The sequence below is a fragment of the Neovison vison genome, chromosome 12 (genome assembly GCF_020171115.1).
Source record: "Neovison vison isolate M4711 chromosome 12, ASM_NN_V1, whole genome shotgun sequence".
Lineage (NCBI taxonomy): Eukaryota > Metazoa > Chordata > Mammalia > Carnivora > Mustelidae > Neogale > Neogale vison.
Genome location: NC_058102.1, coordinates 143,321,365 through 143,341,448, shown reverse-complemented (window position 1 = coordinate 143,341,448; position 20,084 = coordinate 143,321,365). Strand labels below are relative to the sequence as shown.

Below are 20,084 nucleotides of genomic sequence, written 5' to 3'. Positions count from 1 at the left end.
TGGGGCCCCGCGCGTTCCCCACCCTCCGCCCCTCCCCCGCCCACCCTCCGCCGGCCCCCTCCGCCCCGCCGCGACCCCTCCTCGGGTCCGCGGGAGCTCGGAGGAACTCTGGGAAAGTTTCCACTCGCCTCCTCGGCCCCAGCGGAAGCACGGGCGGGGCGCGGTCCGCTGGCGGTAGCCGCGCCCCCCGGGAGCGCGCGATCCTATTGGTCGCTGGAGCAGTCCGTCAGCACGCCCCCTCCGCGTGCCGTTTCGATTGGACGTGCGGGCAGTCCGTCTGTCCTGGCGGCGGGCTCTTCCCGGGGCTGCGGTTAGGGCGGAGCTGGCGGAGGAAGTCCGCGGCCTGCTCCGGCTGGCGCTGCCCTGGGGACGCTGGGACTGGGAGGCCGGGCGGCCCGGGCCCTGCGGCGGCGGCGGCGGTGGCGGAGACGGCGGCGGCGGCGGCGGCGGCGGGAGGCCCGGTTCGGAGCGCCATAGTGCGTGAGGCCGCGGACGTGGCAGGGAGCGCGCGGGCGGGGCCCTGCCGTGTGGACACTTAAGCTCTTGGGGTCCTGAGCGGGGGGTCCGGCCTCGCGCGGCGGGAGCAGGTCCGCGGGGGGCGTGAGGGTCCGGGGCGAGCGCAGCGCTGCAGGAGCTCGGGTCCGCCGCGGGCGGCCGGGCGGGAGGGGCTCGGCGGGGCGTGCACGGAGGAGGGCGGGGGGCGCCCCGACGCGGCGTCCTGCGGCCGGGGAAGCGGGGAGCGGGTCGTTCCCCGTCGGTTGCAGAAGGAGGCGCGGGGGACGTGGCCTCCGGAGGCTGACAAGCCGGCATTTCCTTTTCTACCCCGGTGTTTTGACCTTGGGCGAGTCATTTGATCGTGTCCTCTTCCGACTGCCTCATCGGAGTCCCCCCTCTCTGACTATTCAGAAAATCAGGGTGATGTGGGAAGGCCTTGAGCTTGGCTTGTGCAGAGAACGTTGAGATCTCAGCAAGCTGAATGGGGTGATGGGAGGGACCAGGGCAGGTGCTGGATTCTTAGCCTGGTCTCACCGGGGAGGAGTCGTTCAGACCTCCTGGTGGTTTCCGTCCCGAAGTTGCTACTGTTGGCCAGGCCGGGAAGCAGTTGGGCTTTACATTTTGTGTTGCGCCGTACGGTTTACAGAGTCGTTCATTGATCTGCAAACAGCCCTGCGAGGCATCCTTACCGGCAGGGAAATGGATGCCTCCAGAAGTTAGTGATTTTCCCACGGAGCTAGAGGTAATAGAGTCCTCTGGAACAAAGGACGGTGGCACCTAGTGTGTGCCTGCTGGGGCCTGGCACTGCGCCCCAGTAAATTAGGGGAGATGAAAGGAGGCCTCTGGTGTGGACCCATGCAAACAAGCTCATTTCACTAATGAGCGGACTGGATTTGGCTAATTTACTGAGTAATATAGGTAGGCACTGGAGACAGAACTGGGTCCAATATCAGCTTTGCCTGAGTTATTGTTCCATTATATCTTGCCACTTCAGCGAAGGGTAGGCATAAAGGTATTTTGAAATGCGTGGAATTTTAGAACATGCCCAACGTTGCTCTTACTGTGGCTGTTCGTTTGGTGCCAGTGGAAGCTGAGCATCTTGTAACTTTTTTTTTTTTTGCTGCTCATGCCCCCCAGCCCCATCCCAATTACAAAAGACCCCGCCTTTTTTTGCCTTATGTCTCAAGTTCCCCTGTTTTTAAAAAGAAAACGGGGACACATGGGTGCACGATAAGGATACTTCAAATCCAGGTGCTTGGTTACTTACCTGGTACCCTCAGTGAAAATCCTCTCCCGTGTTCTTTAGGAACGTAGCTTCTGTATCCCCTTTTAGATAACTAGATGATAACATATACGCGTCTGACCATGGCCCTTGTGGTTTTTCTAGATCAAAAGCTTGGTCTGGAGGGGAGGAATCTGTACAGCGAGCTGACAGATGGAGCTGTGCTTGGGTCTTGCTGATTTCCCAGTTGGGCTGCCTCTTTCTTCTCTGCAGGCTTTTGGAATTTGTGGTCTGCCATTTAGTGTCTCGTGGCTCGGGTAGTCAGTATTGGCATTGAGATTTGCTACGTGGCTATGTTCTCTCCTTTCTCATACACTGTATTTTGTGTTCCTGTAGCATTCAGCTACGGTCTCCCTGTCCCGATTGTTGGTGTGTTTTGTGGTCTGTGAGTGTGTGAACACTGTTGGTATTGGTCATAGAACTGTGAGTTCAGTTTTGCTGCCGTCCTCTTTTCTCTGCTTATCATATCCCTCTACCCTTCGTAGGTGGACTTTATTTGAAAACTGAATTGGAGTCTGTCTTTGCCCTTCTGGCGTGGAAGTCACTGACTCCTAGAAATTTATCTCCCAGCATCTTACATCTTCACCTGTCACCCATGTGCTTTTTGAGGACCAGTCTCCTATTTCACAGTTCTTCTTGGAGCTTAACCCGGCATCCCACAGATAAATTTAAAATGAAGCAAAACAAACAACTGCTTTCAAAACAGGGAAACGTTCATTTTCCCCTTCCAGGAAAGAGCAAGTAAAACAAAAACACTGTCTGTCTTTGACTCCTTAATGTGGTTAATGATGTGACCTCTGGGTTCCCGCAAGAAATGTCACTTACCTTTGTCACTGCTCTTCATCGTTCTTTTCAGTCTTGTCGAAGAAGATGTGTTGATCTTCCTGTTCCCCTTCTCTCTATTTCTGCTGCTGCTGCGGCTCTCAGACCTTTCCCAACTCTTGTTTTGGTCTGGGAAGTGACTTTCTGTCTGATTTTCCTCGCGGCCTCTGCGTCTACCCATCCCCTACCCAGCTCCCAGGAAGACTGCTGCGGAGTGAGTCTGACTCCTGTGTTAGCGCTGCTGGTAAGCTAGATGATGCCCCGAGTCGCTTACATGGTAAAGCCCACGATGTCTGTAGTGCTCTGTTTAAGGACCTTTACGATCTGTGCCTTCAGATTCCTTTTCCAGCCATGTCCCTGATCTGTGAACCTCTTGTTCTAATGAAATTCGACTTTCCACTGCACCAGTGCTGTGCTAGTTCTCTGTGTTTTGTACTTAGTGTTTCTTTTGCCTTACTGAACCCTACTCGTCTTCTGAGGCTAAACTCTTCATGAAGTCTTTTTCAACGTCCCTAATCTGTTGTCTTTACTCTCAGCACTTTCTGTGCGTATCTGTGTAGCATGTAGATTGCCCGATGTTTGGTGATTTGTGATTGTTTTGCTTGCCACCTCATGGGCAGGCAAAGTCTTTGCCGTTTGGTGTGCTAGTGAGTGTTCAGCATATGACATCAGAGATACCAAGAGAGGAAGCCCTCATGGTGTTTATAATGAATCTGCGATATCGTAACAACTGAAAAGTGGAATGTGGAATTGACAGGACAAGCCTTTCAAATATATAAAAATATACTCTAGGTTGTAACTAACATTTTCTTGTTTTTCCTTTCTTTTCACCATTCTTACCCTTGTGAGAAGCCCGCACCTCCGTCCTTGTGTGCTCTAAGCGAATGCTGTGTCTTCAGGAGGAGCGGGCGTTTGCAGGGCTGAGACGATCTGAGGAAGATCAGGCCTGCGAGGCCAGGCCTTTGGGGTTTTCAGACAAGTAGGATGTGGCTGTGGCCGTGGGAGGCAACTCCATCAAGCGAGCTGGAGCCCCAGCGTCTTTGTTCTGTGTTTATTTCTTGCAGTGCTAATGGGGACGCGATATTTTGAAGTTTTTCCATTTTGAGCTTATTGGAGTTAGTGATGATTTTCCTCGCGGTGACGGTTTCTAAATACTGGCTTGTTATTAAGTCTTCGGTTATGACATTTCACAGCAACGAGAAAAAGTGACCTAGAAATGAAGCCTGACGTTTTCAGAGGCTGCGTTAAAGCTTTCTGGATATGGAAGGCGGAATGTTCCAGGAGAAAAACTCTGCCTGTGGGGAGTCAGAAACTCTGAGTGCCTTCACCCCCAAGCAAACCTCCGATGAGCCGTGGTTCTAACGTGGCCCAGTCATGGGATCCAGTAGGTTCCAGGGAGGATGTGTGCAGGAGCTCCTGGAGCCATGAGGCATTAAGGAGCTGTCAGGTCGTGTAGGGTTTTGAGGCCAAGGAAGAACCCAGCTTCTGTGGAGGGAAGCGGGGGAGCACTGTGGTGCTCGCTTGTCTGTCTGAACACCAGTGACCCACGGAACCGGGTGTGTTGGGTGCTGGGCTGAGTGAGTCCTTCACTCCTGCCGGATGACAGAGCTTTCAGTCCAGAGCGGAAGACATGTGAATACCCACACAGACAGTTGACAATAATATAATAACAGCAAAATACACTCTAGGAATAGAATTTGCATACGACGCATATTAAATACACAGTTTTGCAGGTAATTGTTTACAAGCATCTCAGAGCCAGGCAGAGTGTTTTATTACTGCAGAGGGCTTCCCGGAGTGAGTGCTTTCTGCAGGGCTAAAGTTGGGAAATAACACATTAACTGGTTAAACTGGGCCCTTAAGTCTTATGGCCTGTGAAGCACCTGGATCCTTGCGGTGTTGGACCACATTGCCCCGCACTGCTGTCTCCATAGGAAACCCTAGAGGGAAAGTGCCCACCGTCCGTCTTTGCAGAGCCCCTCCGAGAACAGTGGGAGGACTAACAAGATGAGGTTAGGTGACTCAGTAAGTAAGTTAGCAAAACTGCCCTTTGAGGTTCTTACTAGGAGCAGTCTGTCTGGTCAGGTACCTTGTCCTAGACAGTTACCTTGATTTCTTCCTTCCTTCCTTGCTTGCTTTCTTTTTAAGATTTATTTATTTGACACAGAGAGAGCGAGAGAGCTAGCACAAGCAGGCGGAATGGCAGGCGGGGGGAGAGGCAGACCCCCAGCTGAGCAGGGAACCTGCTGGGGGGCTCATCCCGGGACCCTGGGATCATGACCTGAGCCAAAGGAAGATGCTTAATGGACTGAGCCCCCCAGGCGCCCTGATTTCTTTTCTTTTTTTTTTTAAGCAGTTACTTAACAGTCTTTCTGTCTAGGAACTGTTTGTTCTTAGTGTCTTCATCCTGTCTGTTTAGGTCTGTAACCTGTAAGTTTTAGAGGACGTTTCGTTAGAAATTCTGATTAGCAATGATAGGGGAAGAAAGACATTAACTTGGTACCAATTTCCAGTGATCCTGGAATGCTGGGAGAAGGCTTGGCTACAGTAGCAGATAGATCCAAACATGTAACGACCATCAAAGTTCATGTCTCCACGTCAGGACAATCTAAGGTGGCTCCAGGTTGTGCGTGTGTGCGTGTGTGTGTGTGTGTGCGTGTGTGAGAGAGAGAGAGAGAGAGAGAGAGAGAGTGAGTGGGGGGAGTGACCCTCTTTGAAGCAGTAATCCAAGGACCCAGGCAGCTGGAGGTGCTTCTGTTTTGAACGTGGGGCCTCTAAGGATGCCCGGGGGGGGGTGTCAAGTTCCTATTAACTGGAAGGGGGTCAGAGGATGGAAGAACAAGCCCGAGAGGACGTGCAAGCGGCAGCCGTCCGATTGTTCTCATGCCACTGGCTCGAGCTCCGTCAGTGACCTCCTGACTCGTCAGGCCAGAGACATGTATGCCTGCGGTGTGCCGCAGAACACAGCTGTGTGTCTTTGCCACAAAACCTAGAGCGCTCTGTTTCACTTTCTGTGACTTGTTTTGTAAGTTGTTTTGCCGTATGATTCTGGAATGAAGCTGACTGATGAGAACAGAGTCCAGGAATCCTGACTGTGCTTCTCACTCAACAGGTGCCTCAGGCTCTGTGACTTGCAAAGTGTTATCTTAAGAACTTTGCGGGATAACGTTCCCAGCCTTCTAGGGCCTTCTGGTCCAGGAGCGCTCGAGAACAGCTGTGGCTCAGGGGAGGCCTGGGCCCGAGGGCCTGCCGAGGCAGGGGTGGCCTGGAGGTGGACGCTGCATGGGACGGCCGCTCATCTGCCGGTCATCGAGGGGAAGACTCGATGATGCGGTCCAGGTAATGATCACTGCAGGCGGTCACCGTTTGAAGTCAGACAGGGCGGGAACCCGAGGCTCTGCTGGGCTGCTGAGCTGTGGGTTTTTGGAAGGGGGCCCAGCAGAGCGGGGGTCGCAGGGACATCCTGCTGCGAGAAAGCCGTCCCGGGGAAAGCAGTGTGATAACGGGCACAGTGTTGCTTGGCCAAATGGCTTTCATGCGTCCGCAGTTTTTTCCAGTCCTGACACATGAGGGGGATGACACATTTCTGTTAGTCATCGTGGGACAGTCTCTTAGAGGGTACAGAACACCTGCGTGGGTACAGAGGACATTCACACCTCCGGGCCTCACGCGGCTCAGCACACGAGGGACCCTGATCTCTCGCCGTCCCTTTCACCGCACGCTGACCGCGGAGCCCGCTTCCCCTTTGCTCCCGAAGGGATCCCGAGAGCTTCCAGCTGTGCCCCGTGAGACTCCGTGCACTTGGCATTTAGGGGAGGGAGGGATGCTGCGTGGTCCGGGTGACTGGGGAGGAGGACGTCACATTTGCGCATTTTTGTTTCGATGACATTACACTTGAGCTGTTGGTTTAAAAGTATGTTCATGAGAATAGAAGGGTGCTTAGCATTTTGCTGTACTATTTTTTAGAAATTTTACCGGAACATTCATGCTGTTAAGATAAAACTCATGCACCTTCAAGGAGACACCGAGCCTGGTGAGGCGCACGTGTAGTTCTGACAGCGTAGCCTGGCGATTCTGTCAGCCTCCGTACGGATGTCACAGAGTATCTTCATCTGTATCGTCTCATTGGAGCCTCGGCTGTCCTGTGAATTCAGTGTGGTGGGTTATGGTCGTCCCCATCTTGAATGATAAGGGAATCAAGGCTTTAAGGGTTGAATACACCTGCCGAGCAGAGAACGAATCGAACCACAGTTCCGTGATTTGTGTGACTCCGGAGGCAGACGGACACGGGGCTCTGGCTCCCAGTTAGTGAACGAAGCACTTCATCCCTCAGAGGTCTGAGAGTCAGATAAAATGCAGTCTAGTTTTTCTGATCTCTTGCTGAAGTCGGAAGAGTAATTTTTGATACGGAAATCCAATGAAAATGGTAGCTTTGCCTCCCAGGTCAGCAGTCACAGGTGGCCGAGGTGACACCGATTCAGGCGACAATACCCAGAAGCCAGATGGCTCAGCCTGGGGCCCCTCCTCCTTCCGCTCTTAACCTTAGCTCCTTGCGCGATGGCTGCATGCCGGAACCCGTGGGAATTTACTCGAACTCTCTGGAAGCCGAGTACTGTGTTCTGCTCACTCCCGTAACGCCTTTCTTCCGCTCTTGTGTCTTCGTAAGATTTCTGCAAACATTGCATCTTCTCAACAGAGATTTAAGATTCTGATGTATTTTGCAAAATAAATATGTGAGTAAGAGCCTACCCTGTCCATATAATTACTTTTCCAAAAATAATTCCTTTGGGTGTTTTTGATGTTCTCTCTCGTGTGGTCTGCCCTTGAAAGGAGTTCTGCAGCAAATTCCTAGCAGTCTGGGGCTCGGGGTCCCGTGCCGCCCAGCCTTACCACGCTCCCTGCTCTCTTCTCTTCCTTCTCCGCTCTTAGTGTTGGCTCCGCAGGTGCCGGTGTCCAGTACTGCGCTGTGTTCACAGGGTGCAGTCAGAAAGACAGAACAGTACCTTATCTACTTGGAGGACGCGGGCTGGCGGGCTGGCCGACTGCTGGGCGTGCGGTCAGGACATTCCCACCCAGTTGGTGGTCGTTATCAGGGCCACCCACGTTTGCGTTATGCATCGCCCTGACGGGTGGTTGGCTGAGGAGGGCTGGGATGGGCTGGGATCAAGCCATTCTTACGTACTTTCTACAGAAAAAGTTCTAGGGCGCGTGGCAGCTCTATGAAGAAGTACTTCTTCTGTACACATCTGCTGTCAGCCACTGTCTTGTTTAACAGTTTGCCACAGCCAAACTTAGAGCTATATTGTAGATTTGGGTGGGCATCTAAAACCCTGACTGACCCCAGTGTTCCTATTGGTTCTATGTCACTATTGCCTTTTAGACGTCTTGTGTTACCTGACTCATCCCAGTAAGCTAAGCAGGTCTGCGCTGGCCCCAAGGCCCTGGGATTGTATGAATTTGAGTGGTTTGATGTTAATCCTATTCCAGGCCCGTTTGGCAATAGAACTTCACCTTCTTTCTTTCCTTTTTTTTTTTTAAAGAGTTTATTTATTTATTTGGCAGAGAAAGCATAAGCAGGGGGAGCGGGAGAGGGAGAAGCAGGCTCCCCACTGAGCACGGATCCCAACGAGGGACTCGATCTCAGGAGCCTGGATCATGGCCTGAGCCCCACCCCGGCGTCTCTAGACCTTCACCTTCCTTAAATAAGTGCCTATTAGTAGCTTTTTGCTCCTATCTCCTGTTCTAATTCTAGATGTTCTGTTTGCCAGTTCTGAAATAGTTGGGGATATTTGAAGAGCCAGAGAAGCAAAGACCAGGCACGTATTTGGGATCTACAGTGTTAGTGGGCTTATGGTTGGAACCCTGCAGCTGCTGCTGTAAGTTGAACCGCGTGCACGTGGAGCACCCGAATTAGGGGCCGGGATTTGTCGGTATTCTGGAAGGGTCACTGTAGCTCTACCTTAGAACTTTTTGCCATTCTGACCGCTGGTCCCCATTCAGGCAAAATAGTTAGGTTGTTGACTTTGTAATACGAGGGGTTTGGAGCAGAAATGGTAAAGTTGTGTCTTTTATATAAAAGGAGAATAGAGTTTAAGCTTATTTTTTTCAATGTAGAAAATTTCAAATACATTTTATTTTTCTAATGTAGACAGAGTGCACATTCATTTTTTTGCCTCTTTAAGTGTGAATAAGACTCTTCGTTTTTTGGGTCAAGGAACGTGTTCAACAGCAACAGAAAAATCAGTTACCAACCATTACATTGGAGGGATATTTTCGGTTCATAGTAAGTAATTAAGATATGTTACCTTTTTTTTTTTTTTTTAAAGACGTTCCCGGGAATACAGACGTGGCTGTGAGATTGGATTGCTGACGCATTTCATGTCTTCCCATTAGGTGGCATCTTTATAATTTGAAAGTTATTTCAGTGTTTTCTGTAAACTGGTCATACCTAAGCTTTGTTAAGCAGAGTGAGCAGAGGGGTGTATTTGGGTGGGGTTCTGTAGTTCAGGGACTGTTGGGTGTATTTTCTCATTTAAGCGTTGTAATGCCGCTGAGTCTTGGAGAAGTGAGTGAGCTGGTGGGTACAGCAGGTGCCGTGTGGTGGGTGAAGGGCTCACACCAGGGCCCCTTCCTCTCGCTCCGCTTGCTGCCTTGATCCCTCTGGCCGTGTTTGTAGAAACAGCTCTGGCCCTGCACGGTTCTGTCTCTGCCTCTAGTTTCTAAATTCACGTAGTAGAAGGGTCTCTGGCATCCTTTTAGAGGGGCTTGGACAATTATTTTTGCATGTAGGAATCATTATTTTAAAGTCTTAAAATATTCATGAAGACTTTTTTTTCTCTACAAATTCTGTTTAAACCTTGAAAGAATGAGCTGAAATTTGGAAGGAGCATTTCTGAAGAAGCTAAGGGCCGAGGGGGTTCATGATTAAAAAAAAAAAAAAGTAAATTGAGCTGGTTATGCTCATCCGTGACTTGGTTTTAGACATTTTTGTGCTGAAATGTTGCGTGAGATTCTGGCATCTGACACTAGCGTTGGCTCGAGTATTTTTAGGACTTGAGAAAACGTGGTACTGACAGGAATGGATTTTATTCTTTCTTGACCGCCTTCTGTAAAGGATGACTCGGATTCTGTTATAGCTGTTCTTGTCCTTTCTTTACTTTTGCTTTTTTTTTTTAAGTGTAACTGTTCAGAATGTTGAACATCTAGTGTTAACCATTCTGTTTAATGCCATAAGGAGGTAGCTAGATCGTACATGTGTTCCCAGATACAGAAACATGAAGTCTTGGTTAAATATGAAAAGGAATTACCTGATAGAAAATGATGAATATAAAACTACATATGTCGGTACTCTTGAGACAGAATTCTAGGTACAGTTGCTGCTCTAATGCGTTGCCAAGGGAGGGTATGAAAATTCCTCCTCTTGAAGATCCTCGAGAGTGGATTTGATTCTCTTCTACTTGGGGGCATCAGTCCTGTCTGCTTACATCAGTGCCAGTACAGAGATGCCCTGGGATCTGAGATGCGTACATGGGGGGGCCCTCTGGGATTTTATAGGGACTCTTCAGTAGTCGCTGCGTTGTGATTCTGAGACCTGGAGAAGCTAGTATATACCGGGGATGATGAATGAGTTTATTTTTGCAAAGCTAAGCCAACCCTGAAATACTTACGGTTATTGTGGGAACATAAATGGCCTGGATAAAGTCAGAGAAAAGATCTTGGATCCCAACTTAAGCATTAGTGGTAACCTCTTTTTGAATAAATGTTCATGATCAGGGCTTCCAGGAGGTTTAGTAAAGAAAAACAATCATTTTGGTATCTTATTTTAGGATTTTTAAATTCTAAGGAGGAAATGCTAAGAGACTAGGAAATGACTAAAAGTGGTTAGGAATTTAGGGAAGAAGGAAAGGGCTGGCTGGGGTGGTCCACAGTCAGTAGATTCCTGAAAATGAAGTATAAGCTGTTGGCTCACTTGGAGAGTTGGTCATGACTAACGAGTGTCCCATTTCTTCTGCCCGTTGGTACCAAACAGTGAGACGGTTTAAGCGGAAGCACCTTACAGCCATCGACTGCCAACATTTGGCTCGGAGTCACTTGGCTGTGACCCAGCCCTTCTGTCAAAGATGGACCAACAGAGACCCGAACCATGGTCTCTATCCTAGACCCAGAACAAAAAGAGGGACTAGGGGTATGTCTTCCAAAAATACCTTGCATTTCTGAATCTGTAGTGTGTGTGACCTTTGACTCTCTCCTGGTATTTGTAAATATTGCTGCTGTGATTTTTAGTCCTCTTGCCATAGTTGGACACGTTTTTCATGATGTGTGAGTGTCCGTGAAAATGGCATCTCTGATAGCGGTTGGCCAAAGCCCCAGGGAAATGTGGCAGAACGAGTTGCATTGGCTGGCTTTACCACAGTGCGCTGGGAGACACACACCAGTGTCATGGTCCTCCCTAGAGCTGTGTGATGTCCCTACTCCAGTGGTCTGTCACTGAGCCCATTAGTTTTCCGTGCCATTAGTTTTCTCCAGAATGCCCCCATGCCGTGCTTCACGGCCGACTGTGCCCTCTGTCACCTTGTGCCCAACTGTTGCAGGAACCCTTCTCCTTGCCTTCCCGTGTTACTTCTTCCAAACCAGCTGGAACATCCAGCATCAAGTTAATATCCTTGAGTTCCGTTTTCTGACCCATCACTCAGGCACGTGCCATGAAAAGTTTCCCTGTTACTCTTACGGACGCAAGCTTGGACTTGCTGTCTCGTGGTATTTATTATTAATTACATGCAAATTCTACTTCTGGGACGTCGGTTTTTCTTATTACCCATTTAGGTGCCAAACGAATTCCTCCTTTTGTTAGTAATACCCATCAGGAGAGTCCCGATTGCCTTAGTTCCCTTTGATATATTTAATTGCAGAATCCAACTCAAATCTTACGTAGTCATCTGTAACTATCGTAATACGTGTTTGTCACTTTTTGGAACTACTGTAACCCATGTATGAGGCAGTTTTAAACTCCGTGGTAGTGTTTTGTTTGTTCTGTGTGTAGAAGGCAGCTTCTCTGTGTCGTGAGTTCGTTGACAAGGACTTGGTCAGCGCGTGCGCGTTTCCGTGCGGAGTCCCGGCCCGGAGCACATGCAGGCTCCCTGGGTGTCGGAGCCATCGAGCGCCACAGTTAGAGTATCAGGATGTCACCCGCCTCCTGCCTCCAAGCCCTGGGTTTCTATCAGATTGCCCTAGAACCAGTTACGGTTTTTCCCTCTAACATAGAAGAAATACTGAATCCTATGAATTCTATTAGAGGCTAATCCTGGTCTTGTTCCACTCTCTTATTTTCCACAGTAAGAATTCCAGCTGTAGCCACTTCGGGCAGGAGCCGTGTCTTTTGTTATATATTGATAAGGCGCTTAATCACGTGACTGGCATTGTACAGTAGGGCGTAAGAATACAGTGGTGCTGTGTGCAGTCACCACTTGGACTCCCTTACGTGCCTGGAAGTCCGAGATCAGGGACCGTACAGGCCGTTTCAGTTTCAGTTTGTCTCAGAATCCCGGGTGCCGAAGGAAGGCCCCTTGAAGGAATGTGTGGGCGGCTAAGGTACCACCCGCATCCTATGAAGAGAATTCTGACTCTCTTCTTCTTATTTGAAAATCAGTGACTGTGTCAGCTTCACAGGAGGAGACAAAAATAAGTCACAAGGGTTTTAACTGAGGCAAAGAGTAGGTTTTCCTGAATCCTGAGAACCCGAAGCATTTTCGGGTTTAGATTTTGTGTTGTACGAGTAAGGCAGGAGAAGTGAGTTCCTGTAAGTGGGTGTGTCTGTGTGAGGAGTTGTTGACCTTCTGTCTGTCCATCGGTGTTCAGTTTGTACCTACTGCAAAGTAGACCGTGCTCCTCGGACCATCTGGAGACTGGTGTCTGTCTCTTCATGCGTGTGTCTGAGTACGTGATAGAGCCAAATAGAAAGACTTTTGGGATTAGATCTATGTATGAAATTAGTTGACTGGTAGCTATGTCCTTGTCTCTGTTCTCTATTAATGTACATAGTTAAAGTCAGCGTCCCTCCTGGGGCGCAGCCGTGGGTCCGCGGGCCTTCCTGTCTTGTTCACTGTGTTTGGGTTCTCCGTGCAGGTCAAGGATGTCACGGGTACAACACTGAGTTCTTCCCAGCCGCCCGGCAGCGGGGCATCAATGACATGGCCAAAAGCAGTTCTGGGGGCCAGGACGCCTCTAAGGACTCGGAGGGGGACATGATCTTTGCTGCAGAGAACCACTGCGCCCTGCCTCAGGAGGGTGATGGAGAAGCAAGACTGGGCGTGGCAGGGTCCGCTCTGCCTGCAAGGAAGCGGTCTCGGTCCTTTGAGGACGACAGGAATCAGGCTACAGGGACCAGTCAGTGGGATGGGGTTTCTAGAAAGACTGCACGGCATCGTTTGTCCCCGTCGGGCGCAAGACCCAGGGAAGCCAGGCAAGAAACCGAGGACTCTCTGTCATGGCGCTCTGCAGAGTCCGGACGACCCAGCGAGGAAGTGGAGGACGTTGGGCCTGATCCCATTCCTGACTCTTACTATGGGCTTCTGGGGACCTTGCCAGGCCAGGAAGCCCAGAGCCACATTTCGAGCCTGCCCAATGAGGTCCTCCGGCACATCTTCGCCTTCCTCCCCGTGGAGGATCTCTACTGGAACGTGAGCCTCGTGTGCCACCTTTGGAGAGATATCATCAGTGACCCACTGGTACGTAGGCCGCTCGTGGCTCCGCGGTGCTTTCTCGGAAAGCACACAGGTTGGCTTCGCTCACAACAGACCTTAACATTCCTCCAGAAATGGTAGTTTCTATTCGCCTCGGGAATAATACCTGAGTTCCCTGGAGGCCCTTACGGCTTTCCGTGTTTGCCCGAGGATTTGCCGAGAGCCTCACTGCCCACTCCCCAGCATATCCCTGTATTCTGCCCACCACAAGGGATTTTCTGTGTCCCGACCGTAAGCTGCATACCCCTTGTCTAGGCTGGTCTAGCCTCCTCCCCGCCCCACCCCATGTAAAGGGCCCTTCATATCTCTCTTGACGTCTCATGTGTTCAAGGCTTCACTCTATTCCTAGGGAAGTGAAGTAGAATTTCTCCCTTTCTCTTCCTTGTGCTTTTGTAGCAGTTTCTCCCTCTGTTTGAAGCTTATCCCATTCCATATTACAGTTTGGAGAACCTTCCGCCTCTTTTTAAAGGTTTTATTTATTTGAGAGACAGAAAGGGAGACAGTGTGTGCCAGCAGGGGGAGGAGGAGAGTGGGAAGGAGAGGGAAGGGGAAAGAATCTCAAGCAGGATCTTGATCTCATGGCCCTGAGATCATGACCTGAGCTGAAACCGAGAGTTGGACGCTTAGCTGACTGAGCCATCCAGGTGCCCACCTTCCTTCTCCTTTTAAATTACTGGCTCATGGACAGAAGGCTGCCGGTCCTCTTTGTTTTTGAGTTCTCCATTGTGCCTCATGATCTTTTATATACAGTAGGTGATTCATAAATAAATCTTGTCACCCTAGGTGTCCCTCTTGCCATTGATACAGTGGGCAGCCCTTGCTCTTGGAAGAGACTTCCTGGGGTGCCTGGGTGGCCCAGTCATTGAGCATCTGTCTTTGGCTCAGGTCATGATTCCAGGGTCATGGGATCCTGCACTGGGCTCCCTGCTTAGCACTGCTTCTCCTTCTCCCACTCCCCTTGCTTGTGTTCCTTCTCTCACTGTTTCTTTCCCTCTGTCCATTAAATAAACAAGATCTTCCAAAAAAAAAAGCGAGCGAGAGAGAGACTTCCTGGTGCTTAGTCCATTCCCTCACTGCTCTGGCACCCTGCCCTTCTGTTGGTCTTCGATTACATATCTTCCCTCCCAGCTGCGGGCTCAAGGGTAAGCCCACGGGCTGGGAGCACGTTCTGCTTGGCTTACGAGATCCCTTAGACTAGCCATTGGGGACAAACCCTAGAAATGAAGATAAACTCTCCCTTCAGATATGGTGAAGTTTAGAAATTTAGGGATGGACGGGCGCCTAGGTGGCTTGGTTGGTTGGGTGTCTGAGACTCCTGGTTCTGGCTCAGATTGTCGTTTCGAAGTCATGGGATCTAGCCGCACATTGGGCTCTGCACTCAGCACAGAGTCTTCTTGGGATTCTCTCTCCTTCTCCTTCCCGCTCTGCTCCTCTCTTACATGCTCTTTCTCTCTCAAATAAATAAATACAATCTTTTTAAAAAATTTAGGGATGGAGGGCAAGATGGACATAGGAAGACAATACATTTTTCTTATAAAAATGAAGGGTTTGGATGAAATTTCATATCACTCTTGCTTCATTCTTTGCTTGAGGTCTTGTTTTGTACTTTCTGAGAACTGCCTTTCTGCCTTTGGGTGTGACCTCTGTTTTGTGTCATAGTATTTCTACCCACCGTACTGAGATGCATTCCGTGTGACCTGAGTAGTCCCAGATGGGGATAGTGAGTTTTCTCCATTCTGCTTGAGAAGATCTGGGGCAGGTTTTTCCAGCTCATATTTACCTCCTGAAATGTTAGACTGAGGCTGTTTTTCATCACCGCTTAACAAGGATGCGACGTACGTATTTCCGGTGATCTGTTGTAGCTCTCATTTCCCTTTCATTGCTCTAGTATCTTTCTCTAACTTTTCTAAGGTTATGCTGGCTTCCTAGAATCAGTTTGGAGGTCCTCCATCCTCTTCAGTTTTTTTGGACTGTTTAAGAAGGAAAGATATTCATTCTTCTGAAGGAATTAATGCCCAGTGGAATTCTCCAGTGAAGCCATCTGGTCCTGGACTTCCTTGGTTGGGAGGTCTTTGGTTACCAACTCAAGTCACTTATTATTGGTGTGTTCAGATTTTCTGTTTCTTCGTGAGTCAGCCTTGGTAGGTTGTCTTTTCTTCTAGGTTGTTCAGTTGGTTCATGTCCTTTTATTTCTGATATCAATTGTAATGTCCCATGTTTCATTTCTGATTTCAGTTATTTGAATCTCCTCATTTTTTTCTTAGTCTACCAAAAGGGTTGTCAATTTTGTTGATCTTTTAAGAAAACCAACTCTTAGTTTCATTGATTTTTTTTTTTTTTTTCTTTCTGCTTCTCTCTTCTTAATTTCATTTATCTCTTCTCTGGTCTTTATTATTTCTTTCCTTCTGCTAGCTTTTTTTTTTCTAGTCCCTAACTAGTTAGGAACCTAGTTAGGACCTAGGGACCTAACAAAGTTAGGTTGTTGATTTGTGGTCTTTCTTCTTCTTTAATATAGGTGTTTACAACTATAAACTTCTCTCTGAGCATGGCTTTCACTTCATCCCATTAAGCTTTGGTATGCTGTGTTTTTTGTTTTCATTTGTTTCATGGTCTTTTCTAATTTCTTACGATTTCATTTTTGACCCACTGGTTTTAAGAGCATTATTTAATTTCCACATACTTGTGGGATAGTGATCAAAAAGAATACTTTCTACAATTTTAATGTCTTAAAATTTGTTTTTTTCTTTTAAAAAAATTTTACTTAAGTTCAGTTAGCATATGATGCATTATTGGTTTCAGAGGTGGAGGGCAGTGACTCATCAGTCTTACGTACTAGCCAGTGCTCACTCCAGCACATGCCCCTCACCCAGGTATCCCATCTCCCCCACGACTTCCCCTCCAGCAGGCCTCAGTTTGTTCCCTAGAGTCAAGAGTCTCTTACGGTTAGTCTCCCTCAGATTTCATCTTGTTTTTGTGGTCTAGCATGTTATCTGTCCTGGAGGGTGCTCCGTGTTTACTGGAGAAGGCTGTATATGCTGCTGCTGTGGGGTGAAATGTTCCGGATCTGTCTGTTAGGTCCCCTTGGTCCACTGTTGTTTATATCCTGTTTCCTTATTGATCTTCTGTCTGATGGCTCTGTTCATTCTTCAGAGTGGAGCATTGAAATCTCCTGGGACTTCATGTTTCTGTCTGTTCCTCCGTTTGGTTTCGTGTCTGCTTCCCTCATTGAGGAGCTCTGATACTTGGTACATTTATACTTAGGATTATTAGACCTTCTTGGTGCATTGGCCCGTTTATTATTATATAATCTTCTTTCTCTTGGAATAGTTTTTGATGTAGAGCCTTTTTTTGTCTGATGTTAGTATAGCCACAGGGGTTTTTTTTTTTTTTTGAGAGAGAAAAGAGCATGAACCAGGGGGGAGGGGCAGAGGGAGAGGGAGAAGCAGACTCCCTGCTGAGCAGGGAGCCTGATGTGGGGCAGATCCGAGGACCCCAAGATCGTGACCTGAGCTGAAGGCAGACAATTAACTGACTGAGCCCCCCAGGTGCCCCAGCTACGGTTCTCCTATTATTTGATCTTCATTGAAACGCTGAGCTGTCAGTGTCCTGACCAGGAAATCACACTAGTTTTTCCCAGATTCTGTGTCAAGTTAGTGTTGGAATCAAAACCAAGACCCAGTTCTCCTCATTTCCAGCAAAACGTGTGTAATGTTTCTGCCCTCCTTGCCCAGCTTTGGAATTGTGAGCTGTAAGTGCGTTTCAGGTGTCAGAAGGTCGTCCATAAGGAGTGGCTTAATCTGCCCTCAGCGCCGCTGCCTGCATGTTATTCTGGATTTTTTTTTAAAACCCCTCCAGTTCATTCCTTGGAAAAAGCTGTATCATCGCTACCTGATGAATGAGGAACAAGCTGTGAGCAAAGTGGATGGCATCCTGCTGAGCTACGGGATAGAGAAGGAGTCCGACTTGTGTGTGCTGAACCTCATTCGGTGAGTGGCTTTTCTCCGGGGAGGAAGACTGAGTCTCCAGTCCTTTCCCGCCTGTTAGCCCTGGGGGTCAGCTTTCTCACGGACTCTGCTGTGACTGTCGTACAGCTATGCAGCCACCAGTAAATGCTCCCCCAGTGTGGACCCTGGACGGGCCTTGTGGAGTCTGAGGGATCACCTCCTCCTTCCTGAGGCAGAGGCCTGCGTGCGTCAGCACCTCCCGGATCTCTACGTGGCGGCCACGGTGAGTGACTGCAGGCCAACGCCACTCCCTTTCTCTTCCAGAAAGCCTAGTGGAGATGAAGTCTGGCTGAAGGTCACCATTTTAGATCTATTTTCAAATTCTTCCCTTTTTTTTTTTGAGAGGGAGTTGGGGGGGAGAGGGAGAGAATCTTAACCAGGCTCCATGCCCAGCAGAGAGCTGGACGCCAGCCTCCATCTCCCCACCCTGAAGTCGCGACCTGAGCCAAAATCAAGAGTCTGGAGGCTTAACGGACTGTGCCGCCAGGCGCTCCTCAAAGTCTTCCTTTAATCTCTGCTTTGAAGCCTCAATCTCATCATTGGTCCCCTTATGGACATAACAGGCCATGTTGTTACAGATTCTTCAGTGTGGAAGGGATTTTAAAAAGCATTTAATCCAATTTCCCGTTCTGTGGAGGAATCTTCAACAGAGGATGGTTGTCTGGTCTCTAAAAGCTTTGATTAATAAGGATTTCTTTGTACGGGAGCCCATTCCATTGTCAGTAAGTGGGTTATTGGAAAGAATCAGAGAAATGAAGGTTCTCCTACAGACATTCATGAGTCAGTGGGAAGCTAGAAATAATCTTCAGTTTCCTGACTCAGCCTCTTTTTTTTGTTTGTTTGTTTTGTTTTTTACAAAATATACCGCTTATATATAATAGGATGGAAAGATGCTGAAATGCTCACCATTTCTGTATCTTTGGGTGTTGATATGACAGATGACCTTTTATTCTTTTAAAGTTTTATTTATTTATTTTAAATTAAATTTTATTTTATTTAGATTCAATTAATTAATAAACAGTGTGATATTAGCTTCAGAGGTAAGGTTCAGTGACTCGTCAGTTGTACCTCACTGGGTCTTGTGGCTTCTTATCTAGATCAGGGATTCTTCCGTTTTGTCTTGGAAGCTCTGTACACCCTCTGCCCGGCTGCAGCCTGCAGAAAGCTGGCAATCCAGCCGTGTGTTTTGCTCTTTCTGCCTTTAGTGACGTGATTGCTGGTGGTGGGGGGGGGAGTCATTTCTTTCACAGGATGGTTGGAGTGAGAGGACCCTGAAATTATAACCGGGATGCTTGTAGTAAAGTAAAGAATGAGAAAGATACTTTTCCAGTATTGGACTATTTCTGTGTTCCTGAACATTTTCTTAGATACTACTAAACGGAGTATGCTAAACAGATCCATAATAAGACATTTTCAGTCATTTACGTAATGTTAGTTAAAACATCGAATTTGTATTAATTAAAACATTAATTAACAAATAATAATAACGCGAAGTAAGTAGAAGATTAACGTCTTAATGCCAGGGAATTGTCAGTCTTGGTTTTGTCCCTGAAAGACCACTGTCGTCTTTTGCGTCGCCCCTCCGTTGGCCTCCCGGGCCGGCACAGTTGCCCAGTGAGCTTCTCGGACCCCGTCGAGTCGCTGTGGACAGGAGGCTCACCCCGACCCGGAGAGGAACGTTGGGAGCTAGGTGTTCCTCTAGGCCGGTGCTCTGTTAGATCCTTCATTAATGTTTTTTAACTGAAGACACTAAGGACTCAAATCCAGAAGCGATGAAAGAAAGGAATCCAGGGTGAAGGGGAAGGCTGATGTTTCTGAATGTCGCGTGGGCAGCTGGCACTCGGCCCAGGCCGCCCGAGCCTTGGCTTTCTTCGCTGGTTGTCCGATGGGTTTTCATTAATCGTGTTCTTTTCTCCCTGCCCGGTCTGCCACTCTCCACAGGGTGTCAACGTGTGGGCTCTGGTGGCGGCCATCGTCCTCCTGTCCAGCAGCGTGAACGACATCCGGCAGCTGCTCTTCTGCCTCCGGAGACCCAGCTCCACCGTGACGGTGCCGGACATCACGGAGACGCTGTACTGCCTCGCCGTGCTCCTCTACGCCATGAGGGAGAAGGGGATCAACATCAGCAACCGGTAAAGCGGGGGGAGGAAGAGCCCAGGCCCGGGCGAGGCCACGGCCCGCGCTGTCTGCGCCGCCCAGCTCTAGCCCCGGGCACGCCGTGGGTCTCCCAGGCCCCCCACCCCAAGTCCACAGCGGTGAACGGCAGGTGCTGGGAGGGTCGGACATGCTCTGCGGATACGAAGTGCCACCCCGCTGGGAATAGCACTGAGCCCGTGGACGCTCGAGGCTATGGAAGCCTGACGTGAAGTCCCCTCGCTAGAACGAGCCTTCTGCCTTCCTGTGTGGCCTCATTTTCCTAGGGAAGCATTACGATTCGGTTCCTCCGTTTCTGTTTTGGGGGGGAGCTAAGCACTGTGGCCAAGTCTCGCCTGCCTTACCGTCTCTAGGACGGAGGTGGTTCGTTCAGAGTGACCGTCGTGGTTTCGCTCGCCAGCGTGTGTGCACAGGGCAGCTGGCGGAGGGTCAGCAGGTCTGAGGCTGCGTGTCAGCCGCTGGTCCAGGCCTCGAGCGCTGTGTTCCAGAGAGAGCGGACAGGGACTGCGGAAGTGAGCGCACTGAACAAGAACATTCTAGTGAGCGGGGCGCCTGGGAGGCTCAGTGGGTTAAGCCTCTGCCTTGGGC

At 49.3% G+C, this 20,084-nt stretch overlaps 1 protein-coding gene across 6 annotated transcripts in view; it reads left to right on the top strand.

Moving 5' to 3' along the window:
- The first annotated feature begins 416 nt into the window (after positions 1 to 416).
- The window catches only part of FBH1 (F-box DNA helicase 1), a 47,742-nt gene continuing 28,074 nt past the window's right edge, over positions 417 to 20,084 (top strand). The window contains exons 1-6 of one of the 6 annotated variants that reach the window (XM_044228824.1): positions 441 to 476; positions 10,629 to 10,784; positions 12,722 to 13,323; positions 17,194 to 17,324; positions 17,430 to 17,565; positions 19,284 to 19,474. In XM_044228824.1, the coding sequence (XP_044084759.1) occupies position 476; positions 10,629 to 10,784; positions 12,722 to 13,323; positions 17,194 to 17,324; positions 17,430 to 17,565; positions 19,284 to 19,474 (1,217 nt within the window). In that variant the 5' untranslated portion in view covers positions 441 to 475. Of the gene's footprint in view, positions 477 to 10,624; positions 10,785 to 12,721; positions 13,324 to 17,193; positions 17,325 to 17,429; positions 17,566 to 19,283; positions 19,475 to 20,084 lie in introns of those variants that run through there. The other 5 variants (XM_044228821.1, XM_044228822.1, XM_044228819.1 and 2 more) reach the window with 5 other exon arrangements.